The following is a 19,921-nucleotide window of genomic DNA, read 5'->3' as shown; positions in this document are numbered from 1 at the left end:
TATTAGTTGCAGTTAAAAAAAGTTAAATAATAATAATCTGTGAACAGGTGCAATATATGCTAGAATGAGATTATTTGCTGTATTTGCACATGAAATCAGAGATGTAATTAACTACATGCGTCTGTTGGATTACCTTAATGGTTTCAAACTGTCACATATTCTCTACAACTTCAGAGAGAAATACTATGAAATGTGCTTGCTGGTTTTGCCATTTGAGCACGTATGCTCTGCCTGAAGTTAATTTCAGCTTTTCCTGTCTGAAGAGTTCTGGAATAAAATTGTCTCTAAGTATGGAATTAAATTTTCATATGAAAAACTGAGAATTTTTTTTTTCCCTCTCGCCTGACTTCAAATTTATCTTGTCATGAAGCACAACTAGTTTTAATTGGGCTGACCACTGTGGTGCATCACGTACATCTGACAACTCTGAAATAGATTGTCCATTGCAGGGAGGTCTTTGTTGTTGGTAATATTCTGCAGTTCTTAATATTTTTGTGCTGCATTAAACAACCTGCTCTTGCTGTGCTGACCAAGGAAACTGATTGAGGGAAAAACTCTTAAGATTTAACAAGTAGTTTTGTCAGTTGTGGGGGGGTATAGAACGGAGAAATTTAATATAGCAATGGCATACTTTGTCTTTGGTCTTTAATCTTAATTTTCCTATCAATTTGAATTCAACAATAAAGGTTCCATTGGATTCTTATACTTGACCTTCCTTTTATGCTGAAATAGGGTGATAATGTCAAAATCCTTTCCTGTGTATCATGTAAACTGCATAATCTAGACTTTCAGCCTAGCGTGTGTCACAGCTAAAAAGTTGGCATAAATAGGAATATCGTTTCTGTCTTTGGTCTTCCATGGAAAGCGGCAGATGCTCTAATAACTGAAGCTAAGAGGGGAATGGCCATCCCTGCCTCTTTCGTTTTGTTTTGGTGTTGTTGCTTTTGTAACACAAGCACTGAGTATAATACTGGCATGCTTGCACAATTTGGTGTGTTCAAATCATGCAGTAGACTACCTGAGATAGACTCATGCTTGAAGAAATGCCCTGTAACGTCTATGCTATTAATGTTGAGCTATACCTTTGGAAAATATTAAACCATGATTCCAAAACATTATTATTATTTTTAAAGGTGGCTATAGCTATCCAGAATCCTTAGCTGGGTCACGGTTAGTGCATGGGCTTGGTTAATGATGCCTGTTTTCAAGCACAACATAGATATTTTGCAGTATCTATTATATAGTAAAAAATCAACTGTTAGACTTGCTTTTTTAATATTTACAGAGGGAAATGTATGAAGAAAAGAAGTGCTAAGTAACTGTCTTCATTTTCTGTTGAGCTTAAGGTGTGGCATGTATAAACAATATTGCCTAATGACCAGTAGATAGTCAAGAATGACTATAACTGTCTCTTCCACTGACATGTTGTTTAACCCTTGGGAAGTTAATGTCAGTGCCTTTTTGTTTGTGAAACAGTGATAAATATGATAGTTTGCTAAATTTAGTACTATATAATTTACCAGTGAAAAGAACTGAGTTACACTTTATTTATGAATTACACTTTATTACTGCACCATTTTTCTTTTGTTGAACTTATTAATTTGAGATGTGTATTTTGGTTTTGCTTTTCTTCAGACACTTGTAAAACTCTTCTCGGGACGTAAACCCATGCTGTACAGTTTCCAGTCATCTTTACCACGTTTGCCAGTTCCAGCTGTTAAAGACACAGTCAATAGGGTGTGTATATTTATTAATTAATTTTCTTCAGTAACACTGAATCCATATTTAGATGCCCTTGAAATTGTTGGGCTTTTTGTGGGTTTGGGTTTTTTATGGGGTTTTTTGGTTGTGGTGGTTTGTTTTTTTTGTTGTTGTTGTTTTTTTTTTACCATGTCCTATAAGAAGTATTATATGGTGGTATTAATATGCTGTCATGGATGAAAAATTCTGCATAGAAATTAAAACAAAGGCTATAACAAACCACTGAAACTGGTGACAATTTGAAGCTAATGTAATTCATATTGGATGATATGATGTCTGATGTAAAACTATGCAACAGAGTGTGATTTCCAGGGCTTTGAAACTTTATGGTTTTCTTATCTTCCACAGCTTGAACATAAAATGTGTTTTATGACACAAAAGCTTATAGCAAAATGTGTAAGTAGGACACTTTGTCGTAGAAACCACAGGTTGGATTTCTAGTGACAAAATGTCTCACTGCCTGATACTGAAGAAGCTGCATGTCTTCTGCGTGGAAAATATTTTTAGAGAAGTAGTCTCTTCCATTTGTGATTTGCTGACAAATGTCTGGAAAAAGATCTCATTTTTGTAGTTTGCAGGCAGATATTTAGAAGAGTATATACTCTTATTTTAACAACATGGTTTTTGCAACCTTATGAATTGAGCCTGGGTAATCTTTGCCTACAGTTCAAACTCTTTATATAGGAATAGTGCAAAGCTATGTATTAGTTACATACTGATACTGATTCTTCTCCTGTATTCTAGTATCTGGAATCAGTTCGGCCACTTATGGATGATGAAGAGTTCAGAAGAATGGAGGGTCTTGCCAAAGATTTTGCATTTAATCTGGGACCAAGACTTCAGTGGTATTTGAAGCTAAAATCCTGGTGGGCCACAAACTACGTAAGTAGATAAATGGGAGGCTCAATTGTTCAATAGACATACTTTAATTTGTTGCCTGTTGCCCTTTTTGGCTTCTTTCTTAAATGTAAAAGAAGGCAATTGAAACCACCTAATATTTTTGTAAAGTGCATTGGAGACCACCTGATTTGCACATAAATACTTGCATAGTTTGGTTAACAGTCTAGTGAATGGAACTTGAAAGAATAAATCCTCATTTTGTGTTCATTATCTCGAAGCAGGTGATCTAGCATTTGCTGTTATGATTGCTCTTTTTTGTCTGTTCTGTGGTTTGGTTTTTGTTTTTTGGTGGGGGGTTGTTTGGGGCTTTTTGGTTGTGATTTTTTTGTTTTGGTTTTTTTTTTTTTTTGTGTGTGTATGGCTTGGCTTTTAGGTTTAGGCTTTTTTTTGTTGTTTTGTGTTGCTTGTTTGAATTTGGTTTTACAAAAAACAAAACCCAAACCCAGCATCGTAGTGGGAGCTGTAAGATAGTTCCTGATTTTTCCCCAAAGTTTAACACAAATTAGGTTTTTCTTTGTTCCACTTTTTTAAGTAGGAAGACAAGCTAGCAGTTTTCTTTCTGCATCTGTATGGAATGTTGTATTGTGGAGTCATTAACATAGAAGACAAACTGTGGAAGTAATGAGATTTTACTGGTTTTGTCTTCCTACTGTAGGTTAGTGATTGGTGGGAAGAATATGTCTACCTTAGAGGACGTGGACCAATAATGGTTAATAGTAATTATTTTGCAATGGTAAGTAAATAATATAAACACCTTATGTATCAAAGAGGCACAGAAAAATTTCTGCCAGGTGCTTATTTCATTATATCTTTCTGCTCAGAAATCTATTGCCACTGCGTAAGTGACCTTGGTTTTTCTTCCTTTTAGGAAAAACCTTTAATGTGCAGCCAATGTTTTCAAGTACAGTGCTATGTTAATAATAAACTTTTGCCACTTTGGCAAACTTATGTAATAGTGACTCTACACAGTTTTGTGCTTACTGCAATAAGCAATGCTTTCAAAAGCTCTATATAAAACTTCATGGTAACACAATTCAGCAAGATGTGTGCTCATATTCACAAATGTCTTCGCAGGAAGTAAAATTGTAAAAACATATTAAAATTTAAAGTAGAAAGAAGAAATTTGGTAGTCTTGGATTCAAGTTCTAAGCATTTTCTTTTTTACTGGGATGATGAGCAGCTATCATTTATATTTCGTGACTGATGCTGTTTAAGGAGATTGGCTGTTGAAGAAATTTAAGTTTCAAAGTCATCAATTCACTGCAGTAGTGCACTTAATATATTTTAAAGCCTTTTCCATATTAACCAGAATAAACTATAAGGAAGTGAACAAGAAATACTATCAGTAATTGTTTTTATTTTAAATGTAGTCTGGTAATCATTAACTTATGTTTCTTATGTACTTTATAGGACTTCCTTTATTTATCTCCCACAACCATGCAGGCAGCTAGAGCTGGTAACATTATCCATGCCATCCTGCTCTATCGGAAAAAACTGGACAGACAAGAAATCAAGCCAGTATGTATATCAGTTTAAGTGGCCTTTGGTCTTTTTCTAGCATAATCTGCAAGCACTTGATCTGTTTTCAGAATGGAGAGAAGAGGAATGTTTTTATTGTCAGAACTACATGTAAGGTGTTTGGGACCACAAATTTTGTTCCATCTTGGGTTATCACTTGAATTGCACAAGGCAGAAAATACCAATTCTCAGAAATACAGGATTCTGTCATTACAACTAATTGCAGTATTTAGAATTAATGTATGTATTTGCCCAAAAGACTGAGACTTGAATATGTTAAGCATTCCATATAACAGATACTGTTTTTAGGTACTAAGCATGTAATGGTATTTTTGAGCCCCTGAAGTCTGAAAGTCTGTAAGTCTGAGTTATCATGTAGTGTGAGCACAAGGGGTGGTTAGGACAAAGAACTGGACCTTAAGGCCAAGAGTGGGCCAGTGGCAGCTGAAGTATAGATGATGATAAAATCCTGTGTTGCACTAATTTCTGGGTGGCAAAGATCAGTAAGGTAAATCCCATTCTGAATTTCTGTTCTATTCAGGGCCTGTATGTTGTTGGGAACAATACTGTGGAAACAAGTAGGTTTGTTGATGGTCAGGAATGTGACTAATTGTGTGTAACTACAAATCTGAGAAATGTGAACTTTTCTTCCTACACATGCAGAAATGGCTTTAAAAGAAACAATTAAGGGGTAATGCATGCTGCATGTTTAAATTTTGCATCTGGACTGGCCACCAAGAGGTTTTCAGATGCTAGGTAGGTTCAGTCATCCTTCCCCAAGGGTGAGCTTTTGGTAGGAGGGGAAAAAATACAGCTACTGGAATGTCAGTGGAATCTTCCACACGTAATTCAAGAAAACACAATGGGGGTGAGGGAATCCTGAGTTTATATATTGTAAATCTTAATATTCTACAGCCTTTTAACCAGATCCTGTTTTTTCCTTTTTCTAATTGTATATGCCCAATATATGAACATTTTAATGTATATTTGCGGCACAGATTCTTCTGATGGGATCCACTGTTCCACTCTGCTCAGCTCAGTGGGAAAGGATGTTCAACACCTCCCGTATCCCAGGAGAGGAATCAGGTAAGCAGGACCAGCCAAGGAAAATAAGCATCTTAATGGAATTCAGTTTTGGAGGTATTTTGTGCTAAAATCCCTTTTTTTCACAGATAAAGATCTGACAGACACATCAATGCTGTGTTCCACTACTCAGGAAGTAATGAACTCCTACAGTGTGCTAGATATTTCAAAATACCTTAAAAGGAAAAAAATTCTCTAGTTTTCTCCATTCTACTCTTTGAGGATCCTTTGATATCCATAGGTTTATGTTTGTTGAAGTTGTGTTCTCCTATCTCAACTATATTAAAACCTTGCTTGACTTTACTTTTTTTTCCTTTCAGTTTATGATTCACAACAACATCCCAATGTAGTGTTCTCAATGTGAATGTCTAACTGGTTTAGAGGCAGGTAGAGTCTTAGTCCTTTCAAGGTTTTCAACATCACTGTTACCTTGAACTGTGCTGTTATCTTACATGTGCTGTAAGACACGAGCTAAGTGAAATCACCTGTAATATGCTGGTGTCCAAAATTGTCTCTGTAATACATTAAGAAAATACATACTTTAGGTTTTGTTAGTTCCTTCCCTGCCCTAACTCCCAGCAGTGGTCTGATTATCCAAAGCTATGAGTAACTAAATTTTCACATTTTAATTTTGAATAGAGGGGTGTGCCTGTTGACTTACAGCAGGGTCATTCTCTCCTGAATCTGTTCCTGCAACTTGTTTATTGTGGAAGACTAAGGATGTGCCTACATGATCACAAGCAATCATGTTAGCTCAGTCAAAAAAAAAAACCCAAAGTCTCTGTGACAATTCATATACACTTTCTCACTGTAGGTGTACATATCCTCTCATTGCACTCATTCATTAACACTGTCTATACATATAAAGAATTTCATTTCAGTTAATGGCAAACCTTTGATAAATTGTTTCTTGTTCTATCTCAACATAAAAACACCATTGTTTTTTGATGGTCAGTACATCATCTGAGATCTTGAGGCTGATTCTTCTCTGGGGTTGTCACTTGAAAATAGCATGTATTTTATTTTGACTCTGAGATCTGTAACTCAGTCCTATGTTTCAAGCTGCCTTTGGGCATGTTAGTTGCACTCAACTAAAGAATGAAAAAACATAAAGGATTTTACTCTTGGTTTGGTTGCTGGCCCTTGGTAGATAATTCAGGAATTATTTCCTGGTTATGGTTCAACTTCCTTTATCTGCAAAATGGAGGTGGTGATTACTCCCTGAACATGAACTGGTAGCTTAAGTAAACTAGCAAGTTTTAAAATCTCTATTTTACAGCTGTACTTTGTGAGCTATTGTTATTTAGAGTACTTTAAGTATTGAGAGTGCAACCCTTGCCTCCTCCCTGTCCTCAATAAAAGTATGAACTGTTTGCCATTAACTTTGGATTTGGTGTTCTCTTAGTCTGAAATGAGTGTTGCACAAAAGTGTATCAGTAGCCCATTCTAACTATAACACCTGATTATAACATACCTCCTGTGTATCTTTATGGTTCTCCTCAGTTTCTTTCAAATTTAAGTACAGTAATGGTTCTTCCCAGATTCACAGTAATATACCTGTTCTTTAAGGTAGTGAAGGGATCCAGTTGACAGTTTTCATTAATTAAGGGCTTTCCCTGGCTTCTGCAGAAACCCTCACATGTGGTTTGATATAATGCTTTCAAGATGAACTTTAGGCTTATGACAATTAAGCCATATAAATAATAAAGTTAGGAAAAATTTGTGGCTTAGGTTTTCTGCTTCAGTGATTTCCATAACACTACACTTCTTGGCCACAGATGGAGCATTCATTCTGTACCTGTCAGGATACATATGAACAAAATTTATGGTACTTAATTTGGGCTCTTTTAAGACTCCCCACAGATTATACCATGAATTCTAGAGTCTAGAACTTATTCAAGTCTAGAACTTGAATTAAGATGATTTAAAAGTACCTTTCCTCAGATTCATCTAGTGTGTTCTTCTGTTGACTACATAAATGAGATTATAATACTAGTGCTCAGTTTTAATATTGGCCACCAGTGTGGAAACTTGTGGTACTACACAAGCAAATGATTGTCAAATCTGGATATCTGACTTGTTTTATGCAGGAATCCTTGTGCTGAAATAAGATGGCAGATTGGTTTATCTCACAATGTATTACTTTGTTAAAATAAACTGTGGCTAAATGGTAGGGCATGCAGTAGGCATTTGATGTTTAGTGCATTAGTGTTTTGAGACTTCAGCTTTGTTTTCACAAAGTGTTTGCAATTTCTAGATACTCTCCAGCATGTGAAAGACAGCAGACACATTGTTGTGTATCATAAGGGCCGTTACTTCAAAGTATGGCTGTACCATGATGGCAGACTGTTGAAACCCAGAGAAATTGAACAGCAGATGCAAAGAATTCTTGATGATGGTTCAGAGCCTCAGGCTGGTGAAGAGAAGCTAGCAGCTCTTACTGCAGGAGATAGGTAAGATCGTTATTATTTTTTAAATAGACTTCAATATTTAGAGACAGTTGCATAATATACTAATTCAGTACTGGCTTCGGAATTTTAAAATAGTCTGCAGTCAGTTGATTCCACCTTGATCCCTGATTTTGCATATTGCTAAGATGTGAAACCTCTTCAGTCATTTGTAACTACGTGGAGTTGAAAGTAATTTTGCAGTGGCATCCCTGTATACAGATTACGTGTACTTAGCTGGAGGAGTTTGATTTAATTGTGGTTATCATAAGGGTGGTAATTGGAAGCTTTACAGTATTACACGTACTGAAATACCAGAGTTTTATATCTACTCTGGTGTTCACTGTCATTTTAACAGTATTGTAAAGCTTAAGATCAAGAATGTGAATCTGGTAACTGTTACTCCATATTCATGATTTTCACCTGCAAAATAAAGCACTATGTACTCAGTTGGTTTTAAGTACAAAATCACTGAATTCAATTAAATCATGACAAGTTTAGATCAATCTGCCTAATTCTTTCTGGACAAGTGGGAGTGACTGTTGATTTTGATATGCTTTCTTACAAGGAGTCCCTTATTTTTCTCACTTTCTGCTTTTAAACAAGCAGATTATCTTTTTCATTTGGAAAACCACAGAAACTTGTAAATATACATGGTGCAACTGTATAGAAATTACATTGTTCAGAACTTTTTTAACTTCTGTTTCAGGCATTTCCAGTGAAACTTTTTTTGACAATTGTCCATACTCGGGTTTAGATGTTACAGCAATTGATATTTATCTGATTGTTTTCATTATTATTACTACTTTCTTCCATATAATAAACATTTTCTTTTTTCAGTTATAAATGTAGATAATCTATGCACATTACATGCTGCAGAAATATTGAATTTAGATTAAGCTTTGCATGCATGGTGTTGAAATGGTTCATAGGATTGCATTGTACAAGTATTTTCAGAATATTTATCTGCTGATACAGTTTAAATGCAATTAAAGTAGTTGCTTCAAATTTGATAAAAGTAGCAGTAATCTCATAGTGATCTAAAGAGTGCTAAAATGTCCAATTCTCATAATCTGTCAATAAACAAAATTCTTTTTTGCAGAGTACCATGGGCTAAAGCTCGACGGGCTTATTTTAGCCATGGAAAGAACAAACAGTCCTTAGATGCTATTGAAAAAGCAGCATTTTTTGTAACATTAGATGACATCGAGCGAGGGTACACAAAAGAAGACCCAGTAAGGTCACTGGATGTGTATGCAAAATCCCTAATACATGGCAAATGTTATGACAGGTACAGTACTGACTCTGGAAAACACCTTTTTTTTTTTTTTTTTTTTTAAGAATTTCACTAATTCACGTGACTAATGCATATGAATTAGAGACTTATAAGATGATAATTTTCATTGACTCGCATAATAGTTTGCATTGGAAGCAACCTTCAAAGATCATCTAGTCTACCTCCCTTACCATAGGCAGGGACATCTTTCACTACCTCGGATTGCTCAAAGCCCAGTCCACCTGCTTCTGAACACTTCCAATGATGGGGCACTCGCAACTTCTCTGGGAAACCTGCCCAGTGTCTCAAAACTCTTATGCTAAAAGACATTTTTCCTTTCTGTCAGATCTGTATCTATCTTCTTAGAGTTTGTAACCATTGCCTCATATCGTGTCTAGATAGGTCACGGTAAAAGTCTTTCTCTTTTTTTTTTAATAAACTTTCTTAATATATTGAAAGATTTAAATAAACTGTTACTGGGGGGTGAGGGAGAAGCCATGAACTAGTGCATTTGAATGAGAATTTTTGAAAGAGATGAAGTTAAAGTGTAAAAATGCTTTTGTAATATACAAAACTATCAGGAAATCTTAATTTCTTTGTAGGTGGTTTGATAAATCATTCACTCTTATAATATTCAAAAATGGCAGAATGGGTCTGAATGCAGAGCACTCATGGGCAGATGCTCCTATTGTTGGACACCTCTGGGAGGTAGGTGTTTAATAGAAAAAGCTAATGCAGGAGATAATGGGATATGGTCTGTGCAGTGGTCCTGAAGATGGCCAGTTATTATCAATCCTTTGCATTCACGTTGCTGTGAGTGATTACATGCTGGTGTCTATAGCAACTGTAGACTTTAAAACCCCATCTCTAGCTTAAAAGAATAGTATAAATGAAAGGTTTTTATTGCATTTTAATGAGTGTAGATGTCTCATAGAAAAATGATACAGTTTCCCATTTAACTTGTTTATAATATTCAAAATCAATGGATTTGATATAGCATTGTATTTTGCGTATATACGTGCTCCTGAAACACTTAAGCTTTCTTGCATTACAAAAATCCCGCACTTACTTTCAAAATTTAAAGAAATGGCGCAGAGTTAAACTTTTCCTCTACACTATTGTTTGATGATCTACAGATTGATATATTATCTCTTGTGTTTATTTACAATGATCAAATAAATGCATTTTTTGCCAGGTCTGTTCATCATGACCTTAGCTTGTTACTTGAAATCTTATTTAATTTTTTCTTTTTGAAGCTTAAACATATAAACAGTTACATGATTAACAGTAAGGCTGAACTGATTTGAGATTGACTTGACAGTGCAGTTTAGATTAGCTCAATGAGAAAAGAGTTCCCTTGGTTTCTTTTGAGTGTTGTTGCATGCTTTAGTTCATATCTCTGTACTTATAATTAATTGGTTCATTTTCTGCTAAGAAGAAAATAAGCTAAGTAAGATTTCAGTTCCTAAAAAGTTATCTGTTGTTATCTCTTTATATATTGCCTATTGTTTTAATAGAATGGATTAAGTTTTTTTTTAATATTTGACATGTTCTGACAAATAAGTGAGAAAATTAAAATAATAGATTATAACTATATATAAAACATGCAATAGATCTTTGTCAAGCTTTTTCTTTCCATATTAAGCAGCTTCAAATCTATTGATAATCCTGCATTATTTATTTATTTTTCATTTATTTCTTATTTTTTCATTGAGGATGTTGTTTGAAATCTTGTAAGACTGAGCTTATTTTGTCTGTTGTTCCAAGTTCTATTGTTCATGTTCGAAATATTTTACTTCTCCACCTAAGAACTCTAGTGCACATATAAAATAATCTATTTTGAGTGGGATGCAAATCTTGCTGAGACTCTCTAGAATGTAAATTGATCAGAAGTAGTGAAATCTAAGCCTCTAAGATTTGATTTTTTTTTATATATTTTTTTTTTACTACTAGTAAGTTGAGGTAGCTTTCTAATTGAAGTAGTTTGATTAATTCAGTAGCATCTAACAAAATGTACAAGTGTAATTGATGTTAGCCTATCTGGCATTTTTCCCACTCAGAATGCAAGTAAAAATGCTCTTCGAATAAGAAGTAAACCAGGGGGCTTCACTTGCAGCTGTTTTTAGTATTTGGAAATGAATTGTATATTGTATTTCATTGGGTAGTGAAAATGGGTTGTATTGATTTTGCAATGAAATCCTAATTCCACCACAGTATGTAATGTGCTGCAATTCTGAAGAAGTATCATTCTTTGCAGAATGTAATGGCAACTGACTATCTTGAACTGGGCTATTCAGAAGATGGGCATTGCAAAGGAGATACCAATCAAAATATTCCTGTTCCTACCAAACTGCAGTGGGAAATTCCAGAAGAAGTAAGTACAGAACAGCTAGTGGTTTGAGGAAGAAGCTCACCTTTTTCTGAGCAGTCAAATCATTTAAGTATTTATTGATAACAATATAAATCGGCTTAAAATTCCTTTGTATCCTGTAAGATGTATTTCATGTGTGAACATAACTCAGTTTACTTGGAAAGGTGTCGGGGGTTTTAATGTCACTTAAAAGAATCCTTGTCAGGAAATGTCAGCTTTTTACTAGAAACTTTCTTGGGTGGCCACATGTCAAAAATAAGTGCCCACCTATTTTGAATAGTAATTATATTAAAATGAAGTTGAAGTCATTACTATCATTACAACAAATGCTTTCCTGTAATGGTTCCTTGAGATCAGCTGTCTTTTTTTGTGTTCAAAATTCTGCGTAGATGTCTAATAAGGTTTGATTTATTTTCTCTTTTGGCCTGATTTGAAGACACACTGCCACCATCTATTTGGATTTTAATTTTTAATAAAAAGGTAATGGTTGGTGATATGCTTAATTAAGCATGTATGGCAGATTGGAAGGCACACAGTTATTGTTGTTCTACCTCTGTGGGTCATTCTAGTGATCTGAACAGTCTAAATGCTGGTGGATTTTTAAAGCCTAATTTTTGGAGTCCAGAGGTGTATTGCTTAAAACTTTTTATTAGTATTTTGAATATTAACTTTCTGCCAAAGGCAGCATCTCGTCGGTCTCCAAAGGGAGATTATTGGTAATAGTTTCTGGCATGCATAAAGGCAACATTTCTTAGTTATCAATTAAAAATATTTCCACTCTTTCAACAGTTCTCTCAAATGACATTAATGCACACATATGCACACCTGTGTATCTATTTATTTTAGTGTCAAGAAATGGTTGAGAGGTCTCTGAGCACTGCCGTAGCTCTGGCAGATGATGTGGACTTCAATTCGTTTTACTTTGATACTTTTGGGAAGGGACTAATAAAGAAAGCAAAAACCAGCCCTGATGCCTTTGTGCAACTTGCCCTGCAGCTTGCTCACTATCGGGTAAGGAGAACAATCTGTTTCTGACTTACAAAATCTCATTAAATTAGGTATAGCATGTTCTAAACAATGTTAAACTTAACTTTCAGTTTGGAGTTCATCCTTAATTCAGTAGTCACTACTACACTCTCAAAAAGGATTAGCAGAAATGCCTGCCTGTGTATTCCTCTGTTAGTTCATCTTTTCTGTAGCATGCTTTCAGAAAACACTAGTATAGCAATGTCCATGTTTTTCATTTTGCTTTTTGGTCATTGCTATTTAGGACTATTCTAGGCTTTTTAAGTAATTACAAATGTTTTTCCAAAGCACCCAGATTTCCTGGCTGCTATCAACATTGCAGTCTGTCTTACACGGTAGCTACACGGCTAATAGTTTGATTATCCACCTATCTGTTTCAATTTGAACACCCATTTTCCGTATCTAAATCTGGACAGACTGTCAAAATCTGTTCTGATATGTATTTTATATACATCACTTTCTAAGATGTGTTAGATAAAATTTTGTCATTTGGCAACTTTTAATCTGTAGATTGTACACATCTACAGAAATATGGAAGCCACATTCCCTAGACTTTGCAGATTGTTTTCAGTTCTCACATATCTTGAAAATCCCCACACTGGCATGTGCCTCCATGCTCTTAAATTTTTAACTAAAAATATTTTTAAGAATGTTAGTTTCTTAATTATTTACCACAGCTGTCTTAATTAGGAAGTCCCTGAACTTTTAAGCAGGTTTTTGGGTCATCTTTGGTTATAAGCGGAAGAAGACTGAATATAAACCAGTGAGGATAGTCCTTGCTAGTTTGGTTGTCCTATTAGCATTTATCAAATCATGCTACTAATCTTATTTTTGCCTTTATGTTTAGGCAAGTCTGATGGGCTACTAAAAACTTTATGTTGAGTTTAATTTGTGGAGAGGTTGATATCCTGTGTGCTTTCCTTGAACTGTTGATTAAGAAAGTGAGGCTAAGTCTGGCTAAACCCTTAAGATCTGAATTTTTTTCCTTTTCAAGGACATGGGAAAATTTTCTTTGACATATGAAGCCTCTATGACACGCTTGTTCAGAGAAGGCAGGACTGAAACTGTTCGTTCATGTACTGTTGAGTCATGCAACTTTGTTCGATCCATGGAAGACCCAACTGAAAGTGTAAGTTCATGATATTGTTCTGTATAATTCCACAAGGCACGTGAGTTATCACTAGATATCGGTATATATTCCTAAATAGTTTTTAAACCCTTGAAATTATGCCTTTGTTTTTTAGGAAGGAAATGCAGCATAAAGTTCATTGTCCACATTGTCTGTCAATATGGCAAAAATTCAAGGCTATACCAAAAGAGAATGGCAGTAACTTAGCCAAAGATGCTATTTCTTATAGTTCCTGAACTCCAGAAAACTGAATATACTTGTGAGATTTTTTTAGACTTGTAAAACTCAAATATAGATTTGTGAAATGAGTAACCTCCTACCAGTTAGGCTTTTCTTTCTGATAGGGAAGCAAGTATCACTCACAGGCATCTTTCCCGTGGCATTTTGACTGGCAAAAGAAGCATGGTCTAGGAAAAACACTTCTTTGTTTTGAAAACGTAGACAATAATGGGAAGGGTGAGAGCTGTCTGTTCTTTTAATCTACTCTCAGTTGTGATTTTTAGAGACAGTTGATGAAATAAATCATTATATTAGCAAATTTTGCTAAGCTGAGTGGAATTTTCAGTTCTTCAGAATTAATAAAAATTTGAGTTTAAAAAGAGAGTTTTGTTAAATAGGAAAGTACTCAAGGTATTGCATCCAAGCCAGAGTAACAGCTGCGTGGGTAGAAGTTATAATGGAAAAGATCTAGGACTATAATAATCAGTAAATGAACATTCAGTGCTACGCCATTAGGAAAAACAGAGCCCTCACTTAAATTGCTCTTGCTCTTTATTGTTAGTAGTCTGTCCTCTCTGAACATTTTTCCTATACAGCATTAGCTGGGGTGGTATGTCCAGTTTTGGACATCACACTTGAGATATGGATTTATAAAGAAAAATGGACTAAAGAGAGTCTTAAGGTGAGAAAGAATGATGGTTAGAAACCCCTGGAGAGGATCTGTGAGGAGAGTTTGAACTCAATTATTCCTGCCTAGCCTGAACAAGAGAGAACATAGTGGAAAAGATAGGGAGCCATGTTGTACTCTAGAGGATAAGAAAGGCTGATGCAGATATGATGGGAACAATCTGTTAGCTGCCCCAGACGTAATGGACTTAAATTTCAGGCAGAAACACATTAGGGAAATATTTTCTCTAGTAAGGATAGTGAGTAAGGAGGGAAATAGAATCCTGAAAGCCCCAGGCCATTACTTTGGGAGGTTGTTTTTTCACTTTGACAGTCTTTGAAAGTAAGTTACATAATGAAAAGGGTTTTAGTTGATCAGATCTTGGGGCAGAGAAGTCCAAGCAGATAAACAGTTGAAGTTCTTTCTTCAGAAACAAAGAACCCTATGATTCTATGAATAAATGTTACTGCAAATAAACTGATGCACAGAGAAAAAAGAACAAACTTTTTTCTCCCTCCTCTTTCTGGAGTTGTGTGTAGGTAAAATCCCCCTTAATATGTTGTGCTGGGAGCTATGATCAGACCAGTTCAAGTCTGAAAATCCAGCCATGTCAAGGTGTCACACACAGCTGTATGGTACAGCTACTGTGCAGCTACCCTGTGTATAGAAAGCAATTTTGACAGTCCTAATGTCAAAACTAAGTGCTGTTACATCTCCACAGTTAACATCTACTTTTTTTATTGAAGGAATAAAATAACCCCATACATGGCAAGATATATATGCGTAATAGACATAATTCTGCTCATTGAATTTTTCTTATGGTTACTACAAACATGATTCTTTCAGACTTGTTGATTCATTATTGCCCTTCATCTGGAATTACCAGCAACAAATCAGAGGAACCCCGCCTTCATAGTGGAAGTTTGGGGTTTTATATGTTATGAAGATATATTACATGCATTTATATATTATTTCCAAAAGAGTTGTCTGCCTTTACTGCTTCTTTTTTTTTCTTGGAATTTCCTTGGAATTTCCTTGAGGCATGTATCTTCCATGGATTATCCACAAAACTTTAGCCCTGGATGCCAATGGTGGGCATATTTAGCATGACTACAAGTGATTTATTAGTTTTATTGCTGAAGCCATATAGGCTGTTCACTGTGTCCCATATAAGTGGTGTAAAATGCAGTGATGCTGGAGATAAGAAGTGGTAGGTTGCCATATACTCAGTATGTTCATTCCGCATCATAAAATCTTAACAGAATGGCTCACTGTTTTGAACAGGCACTTTCTTTCAGCTCTTACAACATTCATACAGTGTTCATAGAACTATGGGGTACCTCAGGTTGGATCCATAAGGATCATTGAGTCCAACTCCCTGCTTCTTGCAGGACTACCTGAAACTAAACTGTATGACTAGGAGCATCATCCAGACATTCCTTGAACAGGCTTGTTGCCCTGACCACTTCCCTGGGGAACCAGTTTCAGTGACTGGCCACCCTCCCAGTGAAGAACCTTTTCCTAATGTCCAATCTGAACTCCCCTTGATGAAGCTTTCCAATCCTGTTTGCATGACTTCTGACTGGAATTGCCTGCTCCTGAGATTTTAAGAGAAGGCTTTTGAAAAATGACCACCAGTCATGAACCCAATAACTTCAGTGTTGTCAGTCTGCCTTCTAAAGCGGCTGATGCAGTTCAATGTTTTCTTAAATCCTGTTGAGATTTGTTCTTCTGTAACTCTAAGACCACTGTCTCTAGAAACTAAATATACAGTAATATAATGTACTTGACCATTACACATTCCAGCCTTGAGAGCCATTGCTGTAACTTAGTTTCCACACCTCCATACAGTTCACTTAACTGATTTTTCTTCTCTTTGTTTCACTGTCAGAATGAAAATAAGCTGAAGTTCTTTCGGCTTGCTGCTGCCAAACATCAGCACTTATATCGTCTTGCCATGACTGGTTCTGGCATTGACCGCCATCTCTTCTGTCTTTATGTTGTCTCCAAGTACCTGGCTGTAGATTCTCCCTTCCTTAAAGAAGTAAGTGACTTTTACTGTTAACTATTAATTACAGCAAAAAAATCCTTTTTTAACCTAGCATTTTGTGGTATCTGCTGGCATAGTTGTAGAACTCAGGTTTTCTTAAGAAAAAAGCTAAGAGCTAACATTGCTTAGTATCTGCTGATAGATTACAAGTTAGTTTCATTTCTATGTATGTGCTTGTTAATAAGCCTATAGTAATGCTTTCTGTGAGCTTTGTACTATAATACATATTGTTAAGGGTTGCAAGAAAGATATAGTCAGTATTGTAAAAGAAACCCAAACCAACCAAACCAAAAAAAAAACCCAAACCAAACACTGCTTGTTGTTTTTACACATTTTCAAGGCAGCAAAAAAGGCTGTTTTCTCTCAGGAATGCTCTTTTGGAACTCTGACAAAATCACTTTCTTTTACTGTGAGATAAAGCAACTATATATTGTGATTTTTTTTAATTATTTTTTTTATGCACAACATTAATGTCACTGTTTTATTACCCTAACAAATGTTTTATTGCTTCAACTCGATTTTAAGCTTGTGCTCTATAAAAGTAATTATATTGCAGTTGTTCATGTTTCCTGATTAATAAAAAATGTGTTCCAGCTTGCCTCCAAATTAAGCTACTCACATTTGTCTGCTTGCCCTCCTAAATGTGACTAGGGATGAAGTCAAGAATAAACCAACTTTCTACAGATTCTGCAGACTTTCAAGTTACACCTGTATTGCTAAAGAGTTTAACAGCTTCTAACTCGATGTAGTATCTTACCAAGATTTCACTGTGGCTGTTAACGATCTTGTTGTTAACAAGACCTGTTATGCAGAACTTCCCTGGCTATAGACCAGATTAATCTGTTTTGAAATAGTGTTTCTACTGAAACAACTCTTATTCTCTTTGAGGAACTGACATCATAACCTCATATGTTAACAGTTTGCATATCAGGACAAGTTTAGCTATTTCTTTTAACCCTTCTTAATTGTTCATTCCGTTGAAGTGGGAACTGGAGTCATCCTTACTATTGCTTTAGTGAGTGTTTTCTAACTTACCTTGACTAGTTTTCGGGAAAGTTGCATGTCCTTAAACACTGCATGATACTTGTATGCATCTGTTTCATATCTAATACAGGTTTTGTCAGAACCTTGGCGGCTGTCAACAAGTCAGACACCACAGCAACACATTGATTTAAAGAAGAATCCTGAAATGTTATCCTGTGGTGGAGGATTTGGACCGGTATGTTTGCTAAATACAAATACTCCTTTAAAACCAGTTTATTTTGAATATGCCACTTTAAAAACTTTAGATCTGTAACACCTTAATATTGTACATCAAAGGTGCAACACATGCTATTAAATGAGTGTGCTTCATGCTTTCTCATTATGTGGCAATGCGCAGAAAAACCTGCATCACCTTTCTGTCATATCCCCCTACAAGAATAGATTATTTGTAAGGAAAGGTACAGTTATCTAATGTGGTACAGGCCTACATGGCAGAGAGATTTGATAAAATGGGGGCTCTTACCACATTACATACGCCCAGAGATTCTCTTACATCAGGCTATTATTACACTGACAAATGCCGTATTACTTAAACTAGATTTTAAGGTTAGGATTTGCAGGAGTAATTATACTTGATATGTTCTTTATATTTTCTGATAAGTTTTAAAAAACTGTTCATGCTTTCCTCCAAATTAAGCCACTCATACTGTTCTACTTGCCCTTCTAAGTGTGAATAGTAGCTAAGTCAAAAATAAAACCATGTTCTACAGCTTCTGTAGACTTTCAAGAAACTAGCGTATTGTTAAGAGATTTCACAAGCTCCTGACTTTCTGTAGTCTTTTTCTGGGATTTGAACATTTGATTATGACAATATTATTCTTAACAAGATCTGTTAAACAGAATTTATGGGGCTATAGACTAGACTAAATCTGTCTTCAAAAAGCTTCTCTACTAAAAGAATAATGAGAGGGATCATAGGACTGCTCTTTGCCACACAGAGATTAGGATGACAGGTATAGCGTATTTTGGTGTCCTGAGTTTAGCAGTAGCAGTCATTTTTCTCCTTCTTAGTAGCTGATGCAGCGCTGTGGTTTTGACTTTCGGCCTGGGAACAGCACTGATAACACTGATGTTTTAAGTTGTTGCTCAGTAATGTTTACTCTGACCAAGGACTTTGAGGACTTTGTGAGTCTCATGCTCTGCCAGGGAGGAAGGGAGGCTGGGAGGAAGCAGAGACAGAACACCTGAACCAAACTAGCCAAAGAGGTGTTCCATACCACAGCACATCATGCTCGGGGAGGTAACTGGGAGTTACCCAGAAGGGCACTCTCTTCTCGGTCGGGCTCGTTTCGGCAGGCGGTATCGTATTCTCTTCCCTTGTTATTTCCCTTATCATTATTATTGTTGGTGGTAGCAGTAGTGGTTTGTGTTTTACCTTAGTTACTGGACTGCTCTTATCTCAACCCGTGGGCGTTACATTCTTTCGATTATCCTCCCCATCCTTGGGGGGGGGGGTGGGGAGGGGGGAAGGAAAGAAGGAGGGGGGAGTAGAAACTGTGTGGATTTAAACCACGACAGTTCTTTTGGCGCCCAGCGTGGAGCATGAGGGGTTGAGAAAACGACAGATTTGTCTGGAGTGTGTCTAATCGTATTTGTGATAAGCATTCATTGTTTTGGATTAATAGTCATGCATCACAATGCTGATTTATTGGCTCTCAAAGTTGTTTCTCTTGATCTCACAGTTTCAATATATCGCACCTTACTTAGAGCTGGTATTTGCTGTGTGTTTTTCAAGTGTGGGGCTTGGGCTAAGGTTCTTGTCTCGTTGTACTTTATGGTAACGACTGCTACTGCTAAACCCAGGACATTTGGCTAGTTTGTCAAGCTGGAATTTTGGGTTTGTTTTTTGGTTTTGGGGGTTTTTTGGTTGTTGTTTTGTTATTGTTTATTTATTCACATTTGATACAGCTTTTAGTAGTTCTTGAGGTTGGAATGAGTTTAAATTGCAATATCAGGGAAGCCTGGCTATTGCAGTGCTGCTCATATGTGAGAAACTGGCTTGCTCCAGCCAATTATGAAGTCAGTATTTAGAATCTCCAAAAAGGTGTGGTCTGGCAGTAAAACAGGGTTTTGGCTAAAGGAATGTCTAACACTTTCTTTTTGTTTTTGCTAATGCTACATTAGGTGCTCCCTTCTTACTGTTTCTTCATTCCTCTGATTTCCTTTCTTCAGTTGTTTGTCTTTACAAATAACCTTGCTTACTTTTCCCTTCATCGTAGAATGGTTAGGGTTGGAAAAGACCTTAAGATAATCTAGTTCCCTAAACCCCCTGCCATGACCAGGGATACCTCACACTAAACCATGTCACCCAAGACTCCATCCAACCTGGCCTTGAACACTGCCAGGGATGGAGCATTCACAACTTCCTTGGGCAACCCATTCCAGTGCCTCACCACCCTCTCAGTAAAGAACTTCTTTCTTATAGCCAAT

General features: G+C 36.1%; 1 protein-coding gene across 4 annotated transcripts in view; it reads left to right on the top strand.

The window, feature by feature from the left end:
- The window catches only part of CPT1A (carnitine palmitoyltransferase 1A), a 57,597-nt gene that overhangs the window by 15,975 nt on the left and 21,701 nt on the right, over positions 1-19,921 (top strand). For all 4 annotated transcript variants that reach the window (XM_061462880.1, XM_061462877.1, XM_061462878.1 and 1 more), the window contains 13 exons: positions 1,636-1,737; positions 2,506-2,643; positions 3,317-3,394; positions 4,072-4,179; positions 5,178-5,265; positions 7,520-7,715; positions 8,812-9,000; positions 9,588-9,693; positions 11,243-11,359; positions 12,203-12,367; positions 13,377-13,511; positions 16,289-16,441; positions 17,562-17,666. In XM_061462880.1, the coding sequence (XP_061318864.1) occupies positions 1,636-1,737; positions 2,506-2,643; positions 3,317-3,394; positions 4,072-4,179; positions 5,178-5,265; positions 7,520-7,715; positions 8,812-9,000; positions 9,588-9,693; positions 11,243-11,359; positions 12,203-12,367; positions 13,377-13,511; positions 16,289-16,441; positions 17,562-17,666 (1,680 nt within the window). The remainder of the gene's footprint in view (positions 1-1,635; positions 1,738-2,505; positions 2,644-3,316; positions 3,395-4,071; positions 4,180-5,177; positions 5,266-7,519; positions 7,716-8,811; positions 9,001-9,587; positions 9,694-11,242; positions 11,360-12,202; positions 12,368-13,376; positions 13,512-16,288; positions 16,442-17,561; positions 17,667-19,921) is intronic.

Source organism: Pezoporus flaviventris, unplaced genomic scaffold (assembly GCF_033815535.1).
Source record: "Pezoporus flaviventris isolate CSIRO_AGI_PZ_B2104156 unplaced genomic scaffold, CSIRO_AGI_Pfla_v1 ptg000036l, whole genome shotgun sequence".
In the NCBI taxonomy this organism is placed as follows: Eukaryota; Metazoa; Chordata; class Aves; order Psittaciformes; family Psittacidae; genus Pezoporus; species Pezoporus flaviventris.
This window is presented reverse-complemented; position numbering and strand designations above follow the sequence as displayed.